Source organism: Bos javanicus, chromosome 25, assembly GCF_032452875.1.
Source record: "Bos javanicus breed banteng chromosome 25, ARS-OSU_banteng_1.0, whole genome shotgun sequence".
NCBI lineage: Eukaryota > Metazoa > Chordata > Mammalia > Artiodactyla > Bovidae > Bos > Bos javanicus.
In genome coordinates, this window is record NC_083892.1 from 25,099,347 (window position 1) to 25,120,866 (window position 21,520).

Sequence of the window (21,520 nt, forward strand, 5' to 3'; positions counted from 1 at the left end):
GAAAGAAAAAAATGACAAAAACAACAGATGTCCACTATCTTCCCCTGGACATGGCTTTGGGGCAATTTGCTTCAGCTTTCAAAGCCTCCGTTTCTGCCTCTGTAAAATGGGGATAACGATCCCAGGGCATATCATTCTTGCAGACACCCACAAAAAGCACCTTAAATGGTCATTGAAGTGGCCCAAAACCTGGGCTTCAGTAACCTGTAATGTTCGCTTGTCACTCATGAATGGTTCCTACGGTAAGATGTGGCACTTGGCTGGGGGAGGGGCAGAACAGATGGAGTAAGTCAGGTGTGTGGAAGTGCTCTGTGAACTCCGCATGGTGCCCCCGACACAGCGTGTTCACAGCCTCATCATTAAGCCATTCCAAGTTATTGTTCTTCTCCGATGGGACTTGACACCTGCAAAGTCAGGTCCCCGACATCTGCCGGCCCTGGAAACCAACCCAACGCTCTCAGCTGCTCGTGAATGCAGCTCAGGCTCTGGCGCTTGCTAAATCAACCCTCTTTAGGAGAATTCCAATCTTCTGGCCTCAGAGGAGTACGTGATCCCTGAAATATAGACTCTGTCGAGCTCCTTTAAGCATAACTGATTCTAGGCGTTTCTTTCCAATTCCATTTTTTTTTCCCCCAGAGAGAATTAATAATACGGCCATTGATAAAATTCTACAAATTTTTCTGGGGCCAGCATTAGGGATAAAGATGATAAGGATAACAATGATGGCCATGGGACTTGGCTTTCATGTCACGTCCGAATTCCTTAGACCATTTGCTGTACTTAATTCGAGCCTCCTCGGCACCTGTCACTCTAGGCAAACCCAACTTCTGACTGATCCATGAGCCTTTTCAGGCTTTTTCAGACTCCCAAACCTTAGCTCCTGCCCCTCCTGCTGTGTGGACTGCCTTTCTCTTGTTGTCCAGCGAGCCTTTTAACTTTCTTTTTTTAATATCTGTGTGTGTGGTGTGTGTGTTAGTCGCTCAGTTGTACCCGACTCTTTGTGACCCCATGGACTGCGCCCCCCAGGCTCCTCTTGTCCATGGGATTTTCCAGGCAATGGTTCTGGAGTGAGTTGCCATTTCCTTCTCCAGGGCATCTTCCCAACCCAGGGATCGAACCTAGGTCTCCTGCACTGCAGGCAGATTCTTTACCAACTGAGCTAAGAGGGAAGATATTTAATATTTATTTTTATTTATTAATATTTATTTGGCTGCTCCAGGTCTTAGTTGTGGCATGCAGAATCTTCCATCTTCATTGCGGCCTGTGGGCTCTTCAGTTTTGACATGTGGGATCTAGTTCCCCGACCAGGGATCGAATCCAGGCCCCCTGCACTGACAGCACAGAGTCTTAGCCACTGGACCAGATGGAAAGTCCCCAGACTGTTTAGTTTTCAAATCTCAGCTCAAACATCTTATTTATTCATTTAATGAGGGCTCATTGTGTGCCAGGCACTGTCCTAGGGGCTTAGAATACACAAAGCGATCAAAACAGTCTCTGCCTTCATGGAGAAGTGCAGGGGGAATGGCCCAGTAATAAGAGGCATGATGACTAAGATCAAGGAGAGTTTATATTAGTGAGGGTTTGGGAGTATGTGTGTGTGTGAGTGTGTGTGTATACATGGCTTGTAATTTTTAAAAATATTTGTTTTTTCCTGCATTGGGGTTTGGTTGATCTTTGTTGTGGCTCACAGACTCTTTAGTTGTGACACCCGGGCCCAGTCCTTGTGGCGTGTGGAATCTTAGTTCCCCAACCAGAGACTGAACCCACATTCCCTGGATTGGAAGCTCGGCTTTTTAATCACTGGGCCACCAGGAAAGTCCCTGGAATTTTAAGTAGGATGCCTGGGGAGGACGTCGCCAAGAAGGTAAGATCTGAGACCAGCCTTGAAGGAGATGAGGAATCTGGGTATTTACCCTGGGGAAGGATGGTGAGTCAAAGGCCCCTGGGTGGGTGGGCACAGGCTGGGTGTTTCGGGTACCGGAGTGATGAGGTGGTCAGAGACGTGGGTGGAGGCCCAGTGGGCGGGGCCTGGTGGCCGCTGGGAATCCCCGCAGAGTCCAGAGTAGAGAAGTGAAATGATTCGGCTTCCCTTTCATCAGGACTCCCGGGCTGTCGCAGGGAGGATGGACGGCAGCGGGGAGGGCAGGAGGGGGAGGACAGTGAGGAGTCCTGAACCGGCGCGGTAGCAAGGAGGTGGGGAGAAGTGGTCAGATTAGGGAATAAGTGGTATTTTTCACATGATGCTGATGGATTGGACCTGGAGTGGGAAAGTGAGTGAGTGAGTAAGTGAGGCTCTCAGGATGACTCCCAAGGATTTGAGCCTGGCCATGCCCTCAGAAGCCTCCCCAGGCCCCTCCTTCAGATCCCTGGCATCACATTTGATACACTTTTGTTATAATCCCTTGGGGCTTCCCTGGTAACTCAGCTGGTAAAGAATCTGCCTGCAATGCTGGAGACTGCTGTTCAATTTCTCGGTTGGGAAGAAACCCTGGAGGAAGGCATGGCAACTCCAGGATTATGGTCTGGAGAATCCCATGGACAGAGCAGCCCGGCAGGTTACAGTCCACAGGGTCGCAAAGAGTCGGACACGACTGAGCCACTATTCACAGCACAGCATAATCAATTGTCTCCTTTCTGTGGCCTCAGATGCCCTTGGGAATCTGATGAAAATGATGGACTCTCTTCCTAGAAAAATACCCTTATGCATTCAACTGAATGGGTGTCCCCAGACCCCACTGCGGGCCATTCCCTAAATTATAGACCCCTGGCCAGTGTGTTGCTTGACTGAGCGCATGACAGCAGGGGCTGCCATTCACATCCCTCAGAACCGGAATGCGAGGTGGAGTTGTAAGGATCAGCCCCTGACTGAGGGTTGGGTGCAGACAAGCTGGGATCTGACTACCCACTGGGTTGAAGTTTTTGTTAAATCCTCATTGCATAGGTAACAGCCACACAGTAAACACTTGATCAACATTTGCTAAAAGATGATGATGATAAACTTGGTACTTTACAAGGTTCTGCTGTGTTTGTAGGATGTCTGATGTGTGTGCGTGCTCAGTCATGTCCGATTCTCTGCCAATTCATGGGCTGCAGCCAGCCAGGGTTCTCTGTCCATGGGATTTTCCAGGCAAGAGTACTGGAGTGGGTTGCCATTTCCTACTCCAGGGGGAAGGCTTAAATATTAATTAATACTCACTCACTCTCACATTCCACGTTCTATAGCCTGAGAAATAAAGCCTCAGCAAAGTGAAATATGCCGTGCCAGGAAGAGAGGTGTCTGGCATCTGACCAGGGTGAGAGTTAACTGGTGGGCACTGGTCATCCTCAGCGGTTACCATCACGGAGCTGGACAATGTGGAAGCTGAGACTGGGGCCCAGGGCTCCAGGCTTCCCACATGATGGTTGGTTCCCCCACTTCCGCACAGTTCTACATTCCAGAAATTTATAATCCAGCTAAGGAATCAGTAATAAGAAGAAAGAAAAGGATCCTTAATGATTTCCACTTTTATTCTTAGAGTAGATCTGCAAGGTAGACCTTATTAACATCCCCTTTTTACAGACAAGGAAACAGAGGCTCAGAGAAGGTAAGTAGCAGAGTTCAGGGCTCCCCTCCAGGTCTCCAAATCCCCAGATAATGAGTGAGCAATAGATATAGTTAAAGGCTTACAACGTAGCACTTAATTATATACGATTTCACCCTGTATTGTGTGTAACTTAATACTAATTGCAGGGTTTCAAACTGAGCTGAAGTGAGAGGGGGGTGAGAATGGCAGAGGAAGCCTCCATGGAGACTTGGGGAGCTGAGCTGGGCCTTGGAGAGGATCTGGGGGGAGCCGCAAGGGGAAGGGAATCGAATAATTAGGGCATCAGGACAGCAGTGAGCTGGGTGGGGTGGGGCGGGGCTAAGATAGTACTATTTAAATACTGAGAACTACCCAGGTGCCAGATTCCATGCTGCGGCCTTCTTATTGTTATTGCATCCAACTCACCTTCGATCCTGAGTTGTTGTTGCTGTTTAATCACTAATTCGTGTCTGTGACCCCATGCACTGTAGCCCGCCAGGCTCCTCTGTCCATGGGATTTCCCAGGCAAGCATATTGGAGTGGGTAGCCATTCCCTTCTCCAGTGGATCTTCCCAGATCAGGGATGGACCCTGTGTCTCCTACACTGGCAGGTGGATTTTTTTTTTTTTTTTTTGACCACTGAGTCACCAGGGAAGCCTATGAGGGAAAGACAGATCCAACCAGACAGGTGCTATTGTTACCTCCATTTGACAGAAACAAGTAGCACTGTTGTGACTTGAAGCTGTGTCTCCCAGGTGACGCGACTGGTAAAGAACCCACCTGGCAATGTAGGAGGCGTAAGAGATGTGGGTTTGATCCCTGGATCAGGAAAATCCCCTGGAGAGGGGAATGGCAACCCCCTCCAGTATTCTTGCCTAGGAAATCCCAGGGACGGAGGAGCCTGGCAGGCTACAGTCCATAAAGTCGCAAAGAGTTGGGCTCAAGTTAGCGACTGAGCGTGCAACCCACACGGGACTCCAAAGCTCACATTCTTCACAGCTCAAGTTCAATGCTGACCTGATTAGAGGTGGGCATATTGTGAGTAATGAGGAGTAAACAGGGCTGGTCCAGGGCCTCGCTGGCAAAGTGTGGCCCATGGGCATTGCCTGGGAGCTTGTTACAGGTGTCAGCTTGGGCTCCTGAATCAGAGCCTCGCTTTCCACACAGTCTCAGGTTATTTACACACGCATCAGCATTTGAGAAACATGGGGTTGATGAGAAGTTTTGCTGGCTCTGTGCCTGAGCTCTTCAAATCTTTCCAATGACATCTCCCTCCTGGCAGAGGCGAATAAATGTATTCCCGGAGGTGAAAACCCAGGGCAGCCCACCCCGAGCTGCGATCTCTTTGAAGTCTCATATTTCACCTAAAAATGTCATTGAATATTTCATTCCGTACCATAATATATCAGTGGCCATTTTAATTTCTCAGGATAGTTATGTAAATTACCATGGAGTAGGATCCATGTTTCTGGAAGGCACATGGGATGGATTTCCTTGTATCTTAAATGGGGTGGTAATAACCACTTCAAGGGTTGCCGCGAAGATCAAAGGAGAATCATGTATATGGAAATGCTGCGTCAACTGTCTGCCTCGTACACACGTTGTTCTGAAAAAGGAACTGAGAATCCTCTCCAGACCCCATATCCTGCAACCTACCAGCTCTCCTGAGGTCACGGTGCTTTCCTCACAGTCAAAATGAGGCAGGACTCAGTCCAGGGAGGACCAAGGAAAGTCTCTGGGCTTCTCAGGAAGCCAGGGAAATAGGAATAGGAACACCTATTGCTAGTTTGTTTAAATTTCTTATGATTTCAGAGTATCATCCTTTCTTATTATTCTTTAGTTCCTGATTGGCCAGATTAGCTAGCCCGAAAAACCCCAGGAAAACTCGGAGGCTTCAGAGACTCAGGGTGAAAGAAAAGACGGGAATCCAGCATCCTCTCCCCAGGTGGCTCAGAGAGAGGGGAGCCTGAGAGGAAAAGTGGGGGCAACAGGGAAAGAAGGAAGCAGACGGCCACAGCCTAGGGTCCTTCCTGCAGGAAAAGGAGTGAGAAGGGGGCTGGGCTGTCAGCGCTGGACTGGCAGGGACCCGTTTCCTTGGAATCAGAAGGAGACGGGAAGGCAGAGGGAGAAAGGCACAGACAGCTGAGATGGAGAGAGACAGCGACCATCCATGCCCAAGGCCAAGGAAGAAGGGCAGCCAGAGAAGGTGTGGGAGGGGAGGAGCCTCGTTCAGAACCTCGGAAGCTAGAGGGGGAGAACTTGAGGAACGGATGGGTGGGAACAGCTCCCCGTGGCCCCGGATCAATGGAAAAGGATGAAGTTGGAAAGAGCTATCATATTTGCTTAAGGAGGTTATGGGTCACCCTTGGGAAGAGTTCTGGTAGATTAATGGGGTGCAAGGCAGATTTTGAGAAGCTTAGAAGAGAATGATGGAAATTCTCTTTTTTTTTCTTCTCCCCATGATAATCGTTAGGATTTTCACACAAATTGTGTTTCTATTACAAGCGTCTCACTTGCCATTTAACATTTAATCCGTCTGACTTGTGGCTAGAATGAAGCCTACACTGTCTCTTTAGTTAAGAAGTTAAGTTAGTTAAGAAGCATAGAAGATGGCAAAGCATTGTTTACAGTATGACCCTACTTTCGTTTAAAAGAATGTGTGTGTGTGTTTATAAATATGGATATATGTATGTTACAAGCAAAGAAAAGCATCTAGTGGAATATGTATCGAATCAGAGTGGAGGTTTTACTGGTGTTACGTATGTCGCTGCATTCATTTGTTTTTGGCTGCGCACGGTCTTCGTTGCTGCTTGTGGGATTTCTCTAGTTCCCTCGAATGGGGGCTGCTCTTGGCTGGGGTGTACGAGCTTCTCCCTGCGGTGGCTTCTCTTGTTGCGGAGCACAGGCTCTAGGTTTATGGGCTTCAGGGTCTGTGGCACACGGGCTTGGTTACTCCTGGACATGTGAACTCTTCCCAGACCAGGGATTGAACCCGTGACCCCTGTATCACCAGGCAGATTCTTATCCACCTCACCACTAGGGAGGTCCGTATGTCACTTTTAATATTTATAGTTTATTATACATTTACTATCCCCCCCATAGGGCTGTAAAAATCTTTAATAGAGATAATCTTTATCTCTAATGATCAGGCCATGGTAACGACTTATATAATTCTATTGGCTGCAAATGACAGAAACTCAGTTGAAACAAAATAACGTTAGGGTCATAGCTAAGTTGTCCAGACACTTCTTCAGGCACGGGTGGATCCAGGGGCTCAAATTATGTCATTAGGACTCTCGGTCTTTGCATCGCTGGGATCTGCTATCTTCTTTCTTGACTTCGTTCTCAGGCATTGCCAAGCCTGCATCTCGTTACCTTAGCACCTGAGTGGAAAGAGAGTAGCTTTTCCCCAGGAGTATCAGTAAAGTCCTTGGGCTGACTTTCAAGGGCCAGGCTCAGGCTGAGGCTCATCCCCTGACCAGTGGATCCTTGCGGCCAGGGGAAGTACTGTGTTGATGGGCGAGACCAAGGTCAAGGTATGTGACCCGAGCGCAGACCAAAGGAACTTTCAAGGGCATCTAAGGAAGCCAGCGAACTGGGAAAAGGGACTGAACAGTTCCCCCAAAGAAATCCAGAGTTCTGTGACCAGAAGGGGAAGCAGAAAACCACGAACATCTGCTTCAAAGGAATCTTCACTCTCTGTATCGTATATTTTTGTAATGACTGAGTTGTTTATAATAAGCATGCATTTCTTTCACAGTGGCAAGAAAAAAAAAAATGAGATTTCTCTCTCAAACAACTGATTTGGGTTCCATCTGGTTAGGGCAATAGAGATCACCAAATCACGAGCATGGAGAAAACAGTAAAGCCCAAATCTTCTCAGAGTCCTTGATTTTATTAGGGCATGGGAGGAATGAACAGTGAGGCTGGGGAATCAAATCACCCTTCTCCTTTTCGTAGACTGTTAGTTGCGTATGTTCTAGATCCACTGGGCCGTCAGACAGTCTCTGGGGCTCTGGGTCGCCAGGGTGATGCGCCCAGGGAGCGGGGCCTTCGTCAAGGTCAGCCTCTGCCTCTCGGCCTCCCGTGGGGCGTGTGCTGTACCTGGGCCTCAGTAAACGCTCCCCTACATTCCGACATCACACCGCTCTGTTTCTTCATTTCAGGGTTACACTAAGGACATGGTGACAGACTTTGATGAGAAGCACGATGAGTATTTAATATTGCTCCAGCAGAGGAACCGGTAAGATGCAGCCGCCCGACAGCAGCCCTGATATTAACCAAATCAAAAGCCTATTTAGAGTTATTAACAGCGTGCAGGCTCGGTTTCACATCGGAACGGGCTGCAGTCGCCCTCCACGCAGAGGCTTGGAATAATATCTGCCATCCCAGTTCCTATTTCTCCATTCATTGATTTAATCGCATCTTTCGATTGAGCTGTAGCAAACCGTCGGACGTGTGGGGCCCGCTTCTCGTCTCCGTGCCTCCGTTCTGGGAGAAGCTGGGTTTGTTAAGAAAAGCTAGAATTTGGCAGGGCCGGTGTGTGAATAACCTAGCCTGTGATCTCACAGGCTTTGAAGGTCCCTGGAAATCTGAGCCTATAATCATGCCTTGTTATGTAAAGGGAGAGTCCTTTTACACTTGTGTTTGAAGTTGGTCAATGTCGTTTAAAGCTGTCAGTCCTGATTTGACTCTGGAGTGCCGGTTCTCATAAAAAACCTGCAGCCCGATGCCATGTGTACTGAGGTCAAAGCTTGTGGTCTGGCTGGAGAGTATTATGTTCTCCAGGCCTTTGCAAGGCTATGCAAGTTCACCTGCAGTTCATTGTGGTTTGTCTTCAGGCCCTGGAACCTTGGGGAAAGCTGGGTTTGCAAACTTAGATGCTAGGAGGGGTCAGGCAGTGAGTGAAGCTAGCTCGGTGGGGACAGTGGGTGCCTGGAACTCTCACGGGCCCAGGGGTTCATATCCTCCAAGGAGACAGGAGACACTGAAAATCTGGACTTGTGTGGTGAAATATCCTGAGTTTTAAAATGTTGGTGTGTACATGCTAAGAAGCTTCAGTTGTGTCCAGCTCTTTGCGACCCTATGGATTGTAGACTGCCAGGCTCCCCTGTCCATGGGATTCTCCAGGCAAGAAAAATGGAGTGGGTTGCCATGCCCCCTCCAGGGGATCTTCCTGACCCAGGGATCGAACCTGCATCTCTTGGGTCTCTTGCATTGGCAGGCAGATTCTTTACCCCTAGCACCACCTGGAAACCCCTACAAGATGTTGGTAATGAATTCAAATCAAAGCGCAAGACAGACAGAAGGATACTACAGCTCCACACCCCCCAGATCTGCAGGAGCGGGAAGGACAGGGGAACTTATTTGGGACTTTGTGCTTTGGGGCTGGCTGTGCTTGGGGTCTTGTAGGCAAGAGTCTGGGGGTTGTTATTCTGAATATGAATTCAGCCCTTGTCTGGTGGGCTGGATTCCGAGTACTTGTCACCTGGGGCCCTGGAGGCGTGTTGCACGGGGAGAGCTTTTAATGTACAGGATTGCCCCATGTGTTGTAGGAGTTTAGCGTCCCTGCCTACCTGTCCTCTTACTAAATGTCACTAAGACCTCCAGTATCTATGACGACGAGACCTGCCCCCATTCCAGATGCCTGCAAGCAAGGCAATCCTGCCCCCAGTAGAGCACCTTTGAATAGATAAACTCTCCAAGACCAGCCAGAAATGCCAGGCAACATCCCATGTGCCCAGCTGCTCTGTGCTCATCTCCCTCCGTCCCAGGGGCAACCTCAAACCCAGGCTTGCGCTGATTAGACCAATGTGGGTTTTTATCATCCTTAATGCCGGGGCACAGAATGTTTTTATTCAGTTTCTGGCAGGCTGGATGGTGCCACCGAACACCTGGGTGATCATTGAATCGTATACATGTGACTTGTCTGGGAGGAGAGTGTCATAGTTCCTCATGAGCAAATGGCTTCTCATTAATCGAGGGATCAATACGTGTGTGATCAAAGAGGCGCCGGCCAATAGCATAGCTGAGAAGAGCTAGAGAGGAGGTCGCAGCACAAAGGCAATTAAAAAATATGTCAGAATGAAGCTGCCATAAGATTTGGGAGATGAGTTTGTCACCGAGAGGGAGCTGGCTTGATGACAGGGAATTAGAAGGTAAAGCTAGAAACGCCTCCAAATGGAGACATATGCAGAGTGGGAGTGCCCTGGAGCTGGCCTCAGATCAAGCCTGAAGAGGCACCTTTGCTGAAGTGCCAGCTGTGTGGCAGGCAGCTTGCCCCCATCCTCTCGTTTTATCCACACACTGCCCAATAAGGCAGTTATTTCACCAGTTTTACAGATGAGGAAGTGGAGACCAGGACAGCAAGCATTTGCCCAGTGTCATGCACCCAGGAAGTGGTGGAGCTGGGCCCTACATTTTTTTTCTTTTTCAGCCGTGCCATGCAGCATGTGGGATCTTAGTTCCCAGACCAGGGATTGAATCTGCGCCTCCTGTGGTGGAAATACAGAGTCCTAACCACTGGACCACCAGCAAAGTCTCCGTACTTTCTTATTTACGTTTTGTTTGACGCTGTCATCAGTAATCCAGGGGAGAGAAATCTGCCAGGGTTGCCAGTGGCTCTAAGTTCACTATGGAGGGGTTTTGTAGGGGTAAACTGAAATTGAGTTGGAAATCTACTTATAAGACTGGGTAGAGTGGGAAGGAGGTTCAAGAGGGAGGGTACATATACACGTGTATATAGATCTATACATATAGATACGTACACATATAGCTGATTCACTTTGCAGCACAGGAGAAACTCAGACAACATTGTAAAGCAATTATACACCAATTTAAAAAACGACTAGGTTGAAAACCAGCCGCTGAGCCTTTTTAAAACTTTTTTTTTTCTACGTGGACCATTTTTAAAGTCTTTACTGAATTTGTTACAATGCTGCTTCTGCTTTTTGTTTTGGTTTTTTGACCACAAGGCATGTGGGATCTTAACTCTTCAACCAGTGATCAAACCCTCACCCCCTGCATTGGAAGGTGAAATTGTGACTACTGGACCACCAGGGAAATCCTAGCCTCTGAACTTCATATTGGGCACAGAAGGAGGTGAAAACCCAGTCTGCATACTGGGTTGCCTGTGACCCAAGAAGAGGGTGTGTAATCACTGGGCTGAGTTCTTAGAGACCTGTTTGGAACACAGCTACCCACAAAATGCTGATCAGGTTTTTCTTTTATTCTTTCAGCAGGATTCCACTGAGTACCTTCTCAGTACCTGCCACTAGTACTAAGGAGAACATTGCAATGAGGGAGACACAGGCAGCCTTAGTCAGTGCTCCTCTGCTCTAAGGGACAGGAACCCAGAGTAAATGACTTTAAACAGTGAAACTTATTGCCTTGCAAAATAAACAAATCTGGGATGATATTCGGGCTTCAGGCATAGTTGGATCCAGGTACTCAAAGTGGGTCACTGCAATCAGTCACTCTCCATCTCTCAGTTCTGTTTTCTCACCTTGGAACCACCTCACAAAGGTACCTCCCTCAGAGAGGCCAAGGCAGTCCCCGGAAACCCACTGACATCCTACCTCTAGAGGAAGAAAACACATCTTTCTTAATAGTTCCAGCCCATCCTCACTCAAAAGTCCTGAGTTTCCATCCATGAGCCAACCACCGCCCTGAGCCTGGTGGGGTGGCAGAGTCTGCCTGGCCCCTCCTGGGCCACCCCATGAAGCTGGGCAAGGGTGTGAGTCTCGCTCAAACCAGGTGGAGTAAGGGGAGGAAGGGGGCAGTTCTCAAGGGGAATCTGAGCTGTGTTTGGAAGACGGGGGCGAGTGACTGGACAGGTGAAAAGGACAGGTGTCTGGCACACAGCCCTGGCCTTCGAGGAACTCCCTCCAGGTGAGCACAAGGCTACCCAGGACTGGGCCAGAAGGGGCAGAGAGTGACCGTGAGCTCCGGGAGAGGACCAGGGAGGGTGGGGGGATGCGGCAGCTCTTGTTGACCCGCGCACAACCCTCGCCCAGAGGATGCTTAGTGATTCTGCTCACTCGGCGTCCTCATGAAAGATGTAATCATGCCTAACAGGACCCATGAAAAAGCAGCCCAAATCATCAAAGGGCTGAGACAGGAGGAACAGTCAAGAGCTAACGGCCGAGCGGGGCTGTAATATACATGCTAGAGGGCGGCAGGTCTAAGATCTAAGAAGCCAGCAATGGTATTGTTTTTTTTTTTAAAAAAAAGGTTGTTTGAGGGAAACTTACAGGAAAATGTACCCAGTTGAGAGGTAAACCCACTGCCCCATGAGAAGATTTAGGCAGAAGGAAGAAAGGGGAGAACCAGCTCTGAGGGGGTCTTGCACAGACCAATCTCTGAGCTGGAACTTCATCTGGCATCCCCTTCCATCCTCATGAGCTTAGACATCCTGGGTCTCATTTTACAGAAGAAGAGACAGGCCCCGGAGGTGTAGGGACTTGCCCATGAAAGCTGGGAAATGGCAGAGCCCCCAGCACGGAGCTCGGTCCTCTGCACCACGCCACCTCCACCCACACGGATGGGGGCTGGTGACTTCCTAGAGGACAAATACTGGAGCTTGTGAGCCACTAGGTTCCAGGAGGAACGGCAGGCTCCTTGCACCACTGTCCCCTGTCTCTCCATCCTTCAAGGCTTCATTCAAATGCCACTGCCTCCAAAAAGCCCTGCCTGGGAGCCACTGCTTCTCCTCTGCACTCTCCTTGTATGGAGCTCTGTGGCGTGATGCCTAGTGAGGAGACAAGAAACGGCAGGATGACGTGGCAGGGAGATGAGCTCTGGAGCCTCATGGACCAGAATTTAAATCCCAGCCACTTCCTCGACTCTCTGACCTTGACAAGTACATCTATAAAACAGGCCAATGCCAGGATCTTAATTCCTGGGCCAGTGAAGGATTGAGCAGGACAAGGTGTTTGAGGGTCTGCAGTAAGCCCACCCATCCAAGTATGCGTTCTCCATCATCATCGTCATCTTTTTGGTGATAAATATGTCTTCTTGAAAGTGAGCTGAGGGACTTCTCTGGGTGTTGTAGCGGCTGGGACTCCGCACTCCCAGTGCAGGGGGCCTGGGTTCGATCCCTGGTTCGGGAACTAGATTCCACATGCCACAACTAAGACCTGGCACAGCGAAATTAAAAAAAGTGAGCGGACATCCAGATAATCCTTGGATGCCTGACACTTAGAGAGCCCCTCAGCTGACCCTGGGGTTTCCTGAGATCCAAAGGAGGCACGTGGCCAGCCCACAGTCACACAGCAGCAAGGCGCCTATAGACCAAGACAGCTGTTATAAGCCTGGTCACGAGCAGACCTGTGAGCAACGCGCTCCCTGCCCTTGGAGCTCAGCTAAGTCCTCTCCTCACCTGAACCCCTGCTTGTGCCCCGACCACCCATGTCAAGCATCTCACGTCCCCCGTCACAGCCCCTTGTGCCACCCTGTGCTCTAACTCAGTGTTTCCACTTCGTCTTCTGTACAAAAGAGCTCTCTGCACAAGTGCCCCCGAAGGTCATCACGAGATAAGCAGAAACGATGCCTGCGACATGGTTAGATACCCGGGGGCTGGATTAGAATGCACATCCATGCCTTCTCTCTCCTGCTAGACCTTGAGTTCCAGAAATAGGTTCTGAGAGTATTCCTCACCTTTCCTTGCCCTCAGTACAGACCCCACACCCGGGGTGGGGGGCATGAAGGGAGAATGAACAGGCACGCAGATACTACACTGCAGTGTGAGGCAGGGAGACTCGTGACATGAAACGTACAGAATCTATAAGTCAGTGGTCCCAAACCCACTTTGGCACCAGGGACTGGTTATGTGGAAGATGATTTTTCCGTGGGCCAGGTGAGGGGGATGGTCTCAGGGTGGTTCAAACACATTACACATATTGTGCTCTTTATTTCTATTATCATTCCATCAGCTCTATCCTCAGATCATCAGGCGTTAGGTCCCAGAGGCTGGGGACCCCTGAGCAAGTGCCTGGAGGCTCCATCTCCATCAGGGCAGGGGACTGAATCTGATTTTCCTGAATCCTGGACACCAAGGGCAGTTTTTTATGCAAAGTAGGCTATCCATTAAAAAAAAAAAACACCCACTTTTCTTCGATGCCACGTGGGTATTCCTGATGCACTCAGCTGCAGTAGAGGAGTTCCTCTAGTGAGTCTTTTCACAGTCTGACTAATTATCTCCTCGTTTATCAGTTTCATAAATCCACATTTTCATAAATCAGTCTGCTTAAAGAGAGACCCACGTGGAGCACCAGCCACAGAGCTTGGGTAGCAGGATGCCACGGTGACCAGTCAGGAAGTATCAGGAGAAAAGGTGGTCTCTGAAAGGAAGTTGAGGCAGGCGCTGCCTGGCCAGGTGGTCAGATTTTTGCACCTGCCGACCATCTCAGGGTCTCGCAGGGCCTGGGTTCCCTGCTCTCCCTCCCCGGGGATCACTGGTATCCACTGCGTCCTTTGATTGTTTGCGCCAGAGAGCGCAGCTACTGCCGTGTTTGGAAACTGTCTCTTAGTTACTTGTGTTTTCCTTCTGTTTTATGCTGTTGCCCAACAATCAGGCATCTCCCAGGCTTCAGAGGCTGGCAAGAGATAAGCAGTCTGTAATGAATGTTCCTGCCACGATTGCCGAAAAGATGGATGTATCAACCGCCAAAGAAACATTTAAAAAAGCAAACAAAGAAATCACCCACAATGCCACCACCCTCCCTCAACAGCTGATTTAATTTTCACATTTATCACCTTCCAGTCTGGGTCCCACAAACACACTTTTTTCCAACTTTGCGCTTATCGGCTAGGTACTGTTTTTATCCTGCCTTCTCCCCCCATCTCTGAACAGATCACAAACATCCCCCATGTTTCGACAGAATCTTCATAATTATAATAGCTACAAGAGATCTCCTTTTCCACTACCCTAGTGTGGGACATTCCGGTCGCTCTTGTGGTTTTGTTAGGACTGAATGCCGGCCATTGTTCCTGATCAGAAACTATTTGCTGACTGAGCGAAGACCAAGTGCATCGCATGTTCTGTTTCCAGCCATGTCTAAGCTTGTCAGTTTCAGCTTGCTAGCTCTTGAAGTTGTCTTTGTTGTGGCGAAGATTCTGGAGCCACACTGCTTCAATTTGCATCCCAGCCTCACTGCCATACTAGCTGTGTGACCTCGGGCAAGTTACTTAACCTCTCTGTGCTCCAGTTTCCTTATCTATTAAATGAGGTTAAGAAAATTAATGACCCCATAGGGTTGTTGTACAGATTAAAGTCTTAATACAGTCAATCCTTATTCCACATTTGCAGATTTATCCACCCACTACAATATATTTGTAGCCCCTGAATCCACACTTCCAGTGCTTTTTAACAATCGGATACTGTGTGTGCATGCTCAGTAGCGTCTGACTCTGTGACCCCACGGACTGTAGCCCACCAGACTCCTCTGTCCATGGGATCTCCCAGGCAAGAATATGGGAACGGGTTGTCATTTCTTCCTCCAGGGGATCTTCCTGACCCAGGGATCAAACCCACATCTCCCGCATCTCTGCGTTGGCAGGTGAATTATCACTGTGCTGCCCGGGAAGCCCTTACCTTATACAGTAAAGTGTCCTTTTTCTGTTTTACTTAGTGTCCTGTTTTTTATATTTTTGTGTTTTTCAGCGGTGACTTCCCTGTTTAAACTGGTCCCTGGTATAAGGTTTAAGTGCAGCTGTCCCACATTCTTAAGCCCAAGAAGGCTATGATGTCTCTTGTGGAGAAAATACACGTGTTAGTTAAGCTTCATTCAGTCATGAGTTGGAGTGCTGCCGGCATGAGTTCAGTGATACTGTATTAAGTATCAATATATATTAAATACTGGAGTGGGTAACCTTTCCCTTCTCCAGGGGATCTTTCCAACCCAGGGATCGAACCCAGGTCTCCTGCATTGCAGGCAGTTTTTTTTTACCAGCTGAGCCACAAGAGCAGCCCAATATATTAAATAAGGTGCATTTAAACGGAAACACACATAAAGCAAGGTTTTATTTTGATCAGTTGATGAACACGTTGTGACCAGAGGCTCACAGGAACCAAATCCTGTATTTTGCCCTAGAAACAGTGGTTCAGTATTCACAAATTCAGTGTTTGCCTCAACTTTATAGAACTTATCTCAAACAATGGGAGTTGGCTCTAATTTAGAGGGGCTTCCCAGGTGGCGCTAGAGGTAAAGAACCCACCTGCCAATGCAGGCGATGTAAGAGATTCTGGTTCATTCCATCCCTGGGTCAGGAAGACCCCTTGGAGAAGGGCACGGCAACCCACTCCGGTATTTATGCCTGGAGAATCCCATGGACAGAGGCGCCTGGCAGACAAAAGTCCATGGGGTCACAAAGAGTCAGACACGACTGACATGACTAAGCCCACACTGCACACAAAGCGTTTAGAACAGAGTTTGGCTTTCTACCTTTTATGGTTTTACCATTACTATTATATTTAAAAATATCTCTTTACTGGGTTGTGTCGGGGCATAGTTGCAACAGACAGGCTGCTCTAGTTGTAGTGTGCAGACTCTAGAGCACACAGGCTCAGTCGTTGTGTGGCCAGTGGGCTTAGTTGTCCCGTGGCATGTGAGATCTTAGACCAGGAATCAAACCTGTGTTCCCTGCATTGGAAGTCGGATCCTTATCCAGTGGACTATCAGGGAAATCCCACTATTGTTTTTAAAAATTTACATTTTGCTGCTTTGGTAAGAACTTATTTAATCACTGAAGAGGATCCACTTTTTAATTTTTTTTTTTGCCACCGTGGTTGTTTGTATTTCTCCTTCTGCGAAAAGAAATCTAGTTGGTGTAGGAGTGTGTGCAGGCATTTGTAAAGGCTCTGAAGGGTTTGACGTCAGATGGGAGCAATTCCGAAATGGGCATTGGGCACTGTCTATGGCAGGGACCATCAGGAGTGGGGAAAGGACAAAGCCAAAGTGTGAGGTTGGACTCTGGAGAAAGATGAACAAGGAACCTGGCCACGCTCACGCCAAGCCCCTTTCAGGCAAAGGGTTTGATCATCACATCATTAATCTTGAACAAAGCCTGCACTGGTATATTTTTAAACTGCATCTGAATGTAAAATGATGACATTTGGGATATCAGGGGTGTTGGAGAACACATTTATGTCTTGAAGCCAAAAATCAGTCTGCCTGGCGTGATGGCAGCTGTTTTCTAATGTGAGGATGTGTTCCGTGAAATCTCTCACAGAGGCTTAGACCACATTTTGTTCCACGTGGAACAAAGTGCTGCTGTCCACCAAGGGGAGGTGCGTGACATTGGGCTCACCCCAGGAAACCCAGGCCGTGTGCAGCAGCATGCACACACCTGCTTTTGCCCCTGTGCCACCATGGGGCAAGGGTGGTACCCGGGTTTTGGCTGAAGTACCTTTGAGCCTCAGAATGAAAGCAGAGCCCGTGGAGCCTCCCCCTCCCTGCTCCTCCATGTGCGTAATGGGCCTCTTAGGGCTGTTTATAGAGGAACAGCTGGGCGCCTGCCACCCAGCCTCTGATTAGAAACGCTTGCCTGTCAGAGCGGCAGGTCCCTCCCCACACGGGGGTGGGCGGTGGCTCAGGCTCCTCGGATGAGACGCTGGTGATCGTTTCTCTTCCAGGATATTAAAGCATCTGAAAACCAAGGACCCCGTGCAGTTAAGGCTGGAGCACCTGGAACAGGGCTTCTCAGTCTATGTCAACGGGGCCAACTCTGAACTGAAGACGTCCCCTCGGAAAGCCGTCCACTCCGACTTTTCCAGAAGCGCCTCCCACACCGAGGGGACTCATGGTGAGCACAGTACTGCCAGGTCAGCACCAGCTCTGCTGACAAATGAGGGACGATGGAGCCACATCCCACGCACAGAAACCAGTGAGCCCGTGCAAGTTAACTCTGTCCACTTGGCCACAAAGAGACAGCATGAAAATGAGAGAGAGAGAGAGAGAGAGAGAGATCCTTTTTTTTTTTTTTAACTTCTTTTTAAACTAGTCTTGGCGTCCACTCCCACAGGGCAAAGGAGACCAGAGAAGTCAATTCCTGGCTTTTAACATTTCCTGGATCTCACATACCAGTCGTTTAAGGAAAGGTCTAGGATAATTTTGGTGAGACCTGCTTTTCACTCACTGTGTCTTAACTTCAGTACCTAACCCCTGTGATAATTGATTCCACTGTTCAGGTCTGAATTCAGTTAATCCATACTCTACAGACTTTAATCGGATTTCACGTATCTTATAATAAAAGGATACATGGAATAAAATCTGGAAGTGGAATAGGAGATGCCCGATCCAGCAGCTGGCCCCATACGGGCCCCCAGAATGATTTGGTGGTGGTTGGCAAGTCCCACGGACAGAGGAGGCTGGTGGGCCACAGTCCATAAAGAGGTCATAGAGAGTCGGACACGACTGAAGCGACTTAGCACGAATGAATGCAATGGCAGCACGTAGGAGTCAGACTGGGGCTTCCCAGGTGGCGAAGTGCCTGCCAACGCAGGAGACACGGGTTCGACCCCTGGGTAGGGAAGAGCCCCTGGAGTAGGAAATGGCGAAATCCCATGAACAGAGGAGCCTTGTGGGCTACAGTCCATGGCGCCGCAAACAGTCGGACGTGACTGAGTGACTGAGTGTGCGTGCGCACACACACACACACACACACACACACACACAGGAGTCAGACACAGTTTGGCCGTGTTGCTTCGGGGAAGCTGTTTGGTCTCACCGCACCTCTGTTTTTCTCATCTTTAACATGGGACCAATGAGTGCCAGAGTGCCTTTCAAGACTGTCATTTTGTCTGAGAGCCCAGTGTGCTACTTACTTACGAGAAGAGGATTTGGAACAAGGCTGGGTTGGGTTCAAACCCTATTCTGCCCCTTTCTAGCTCTGAGACCTCTGACAATTGGGTCCTCTCTGATCCTCAGTAAAATGGGAGTGATTACGCCCACCTTGCAGATTTCCCAGAAGGACTGAATGATAAGAAGTCTAAAGTGTCCAGCACACAATAATCTTTTTTAAAACGTTTTACTTTATATTGGAGTATAGCTGATTCACAATGTTGTGATACTCTCAGGTGGACAGCAAAAGGAACTCAGCCATACATATCCATGTGTGCATTCTCCCCCAAACTCCCCTCCCATCCCGGCTGCCACATAACATTGAGCAGAGTTCCCTGTAGCATACTATTCTTGATTTGTGTTCCAACTCATTGGCTCATAGGTATGTAAGATCCCAAGCCGTTAACAGGCAATAAAAATGAATACAACAAGGGGATAAAAGGAGAAAGTGGTGTCTCCAAACCTTCCCCAAGGAGAGCCACTGCATTTCAACCTGGAGTTTAGCATGAGTTTCCTAGCCCCCAGGGCAAAGAGGGAAATGGGATGGACTCTCCTAGCTTTCACAGGGGAGAGTTAGGCTGACCTGCTGGTTAGGAGAAGCAGGACTTGCTAGGGTTCAGGGAAGGGCAGATAATGGGAGTTTCTGAATTTGGGTCCCTAGTAGTATGCTCAGTCATTCAACAGTTCTCTCCCCTCGCCCCTCCTTTGGCGGGCCTGTTGTGCGTGCTGTCCTGACCCGCTTCTGTATCTTAGAGATGCTCCTTTTGTGTGCAGACTTGCCCAGTTCAGCTGCCCACTGTTATATATACTGTTCCATAGCATGAGGGGCTGTGACTGACTCGCCATCCCTTGTTGTTGGGCATTTAGCTTGTTTTCTTTCTCTCTCTCTCTCTTTTTTTTTGGCCCCACTGCTCAGCCTGTGGGATCTTAGTTCCCCAACCAGGGATCAAACCCATGCCCTCTGCATTGGAAGCATGGACTCTTAACTGCTGAACCACCAGGGAAGTCCCCATTTAGCTTGTTTTCTGATGCTTTGTGGCTGCAAAGAGTGCTATAAAAGCGAAGAGCTTCACAGATTCGCCCCTGGGCACCCCGATGGGCATTGTGGCTGCAAGTTACAAAACCGCCATCAGTGTGGGTTCACCTTTGGGGGCTCACCAATTCTCTTCCCCTCATCTCTGTGCAGATTGTGGACGAAGAACGCTGTTCCGAGAAGCTGAAGAAGCTTTGAGACGCAGTGCACGGACAGCTCCCAGCAAAGTCCAGCGCCGAGGATGGCATCAGGTATGGAAACCCTGGGCAGAGTCAGGATGGTGGCCCCAGCTCACACTTTAGAATAAGGAGCAGGCTTCTTGTGACAGAAGAAATGTAGGGTGTTCAGAAACCCCAGGGGTAGGGGTGGGTCTAGCTGGGCACTGCCGTGGTGCCCTCTCTGCCTGTGGCACTGGCCTCTGGAGAGTGGAGGAGCCCTGGGGACCCACCAGCCCTCTCTGGGATATGATCCCCGCTTCTGAATGGGGCCACCCCAGGTCAGACTCACACCATCACAGGTCAGACTCACAGTCCTGTTGTAATGATGCATTCTTACAGCTGCTTTTTATTAAGCACCTGTGATATGCCAGGCACAGTCTCAGATGCCGGGGATACAGTGGGTGTATAAGACAACACCCCCAACCCACAGGCCTGAGATGCCACATCAGGTTGCTACGATACTGCTGGTCCAGCGGCTTGGTTTTTTGAGCACCTGCTGGTATCAGGCGTGGGCTAAGCTGCCACATGACTCCTCTCCTTTGCCCTCACAGCAGACCTGCAGGATATATTCCAAAGTCCTTCCTCCTTTTTTTTGGCCATGCCATGTGGCACGCGGAATCTTTAGTTCTGCAAACACCCCCATGCCCCTTGCATTGGAAGCACAGAGTCTTAACCACTGGACCACCAGGGAAGTCCCATGTCCTTCCTCTTTTAAGGACGCTGAGGGCACAAAAGCTCAGAAATGTTAAGTGAGCTTTCCAAGGTCAATCACTAAGAAAGGGTGGAATTAAGATTCAGATCCAAATCTGTTGCTCCAAGCTCAGCGTTCTTGCTCCTATAGTCCTTACATCTTCCCTTGTGGTTACTCAGCCTTACCTGGGACCAGGGGGACCCCCACTGTGCATTCGCATCACCTGGGATGCTCAGGCCCCACCCTCAGAGATTCTGGCTCACTTGGTCTGAGATGAGGCTTAAGCAACATATGTATATACACACACACACACACACAGATACATACATACATATATATATATATACATACATACATACATATATATACACACACACACATATATGTATGTATATACTGTCATGGTCCGTATGCGAGTTGGAAAATAATTTCCAGACATGAGACAGAATGAGAGGAGAATAAAGTTTATTGGAGAGGGAGATGCTGTTAGAACAGCAAGGTGGCTCAAGGCGGAGCCAAACCCTTTCATAGGCTAGTAGGCAATTTTTATGGCCTCAAGGCAGAGAAAGTTCCTACTGGAATGGTGTCCTTAGGTGACTGGTTAGCATGCTATAGGGTGCGTAATAGGATGGGTATTTTACCTAATATGGGGTCAGGGAACTGGCCGGTTTAGATCTGGAGGCTCATGGCTACAGTTGATTGCTATGGGGCTTGGTCAGTTCCAGAGATTTTTTTTAAAAATCAATTAATTTTAATTGGAGACTAATTACTTTACAATATTGTGGTGGTTTTTGCTGCCCATCGACATGAATCAGCCATGGGTGCACATGTGTCCCCCATCCTGAACCCCCCTCCTGCCTCCCTCCCCACCCCATCCCTCTGGGTTGTCCCAGAGCACCAGCTTTGAGTGTCCTGCTTCATGCATCATACTTGCACTGGTCATCTATTTTACATATGGTAATATACATGTTTTAGTGCTATCCTGCTTCTCACCTGTGACCTTGGTATGCGCCCTGCTGTGCTTAATTGCTCAGTTGTGTATGACTCTTTGCGACCCCATGAACTGTAACCCAGGGCTCCACATATAGCATATGTTCAGATCTGTGGTAAATACTAGGGCTTCCCTGATGTCTCAGCAGTGAAGAATCTGCCTGTAGTGCAGGAGACACAAGTTA

General features: G+C 49.0%; 1 protein-coding gene across 3 annotated transcripts in view; it reads left to right on the top strand.

The window, feature by feature from the left end:
* The window catches only part of KATNIP (katanin interacting protein), a 230,706-nt gene that overhangs the window by 52,003 nt on the left and 157,183 nt on the right, over positions 1 to 21,520 (top strand). For all 3 annotated transcript variants that reach the window (XM_061401491.1, XM_061401490.1, XM_061401489.1), the window contains 3 exons: positions 7,730 to 7,806; positions 17,197 to 17,366; positions 19,590 to 19,687. In XM_061401491.1, the coding sequence (XP_061257475.1) occupies positions 7,730 to 7,806; positions 17,197 to 17,366; positions 19,590 to 19,687 (345 nt within the window). The remainder of the gene's footprint in view (positions 1 to 7,729; positions 7,807 to 17,196; positions 17,367 to 19,589; positions 19,688 to 21,520) is intronic.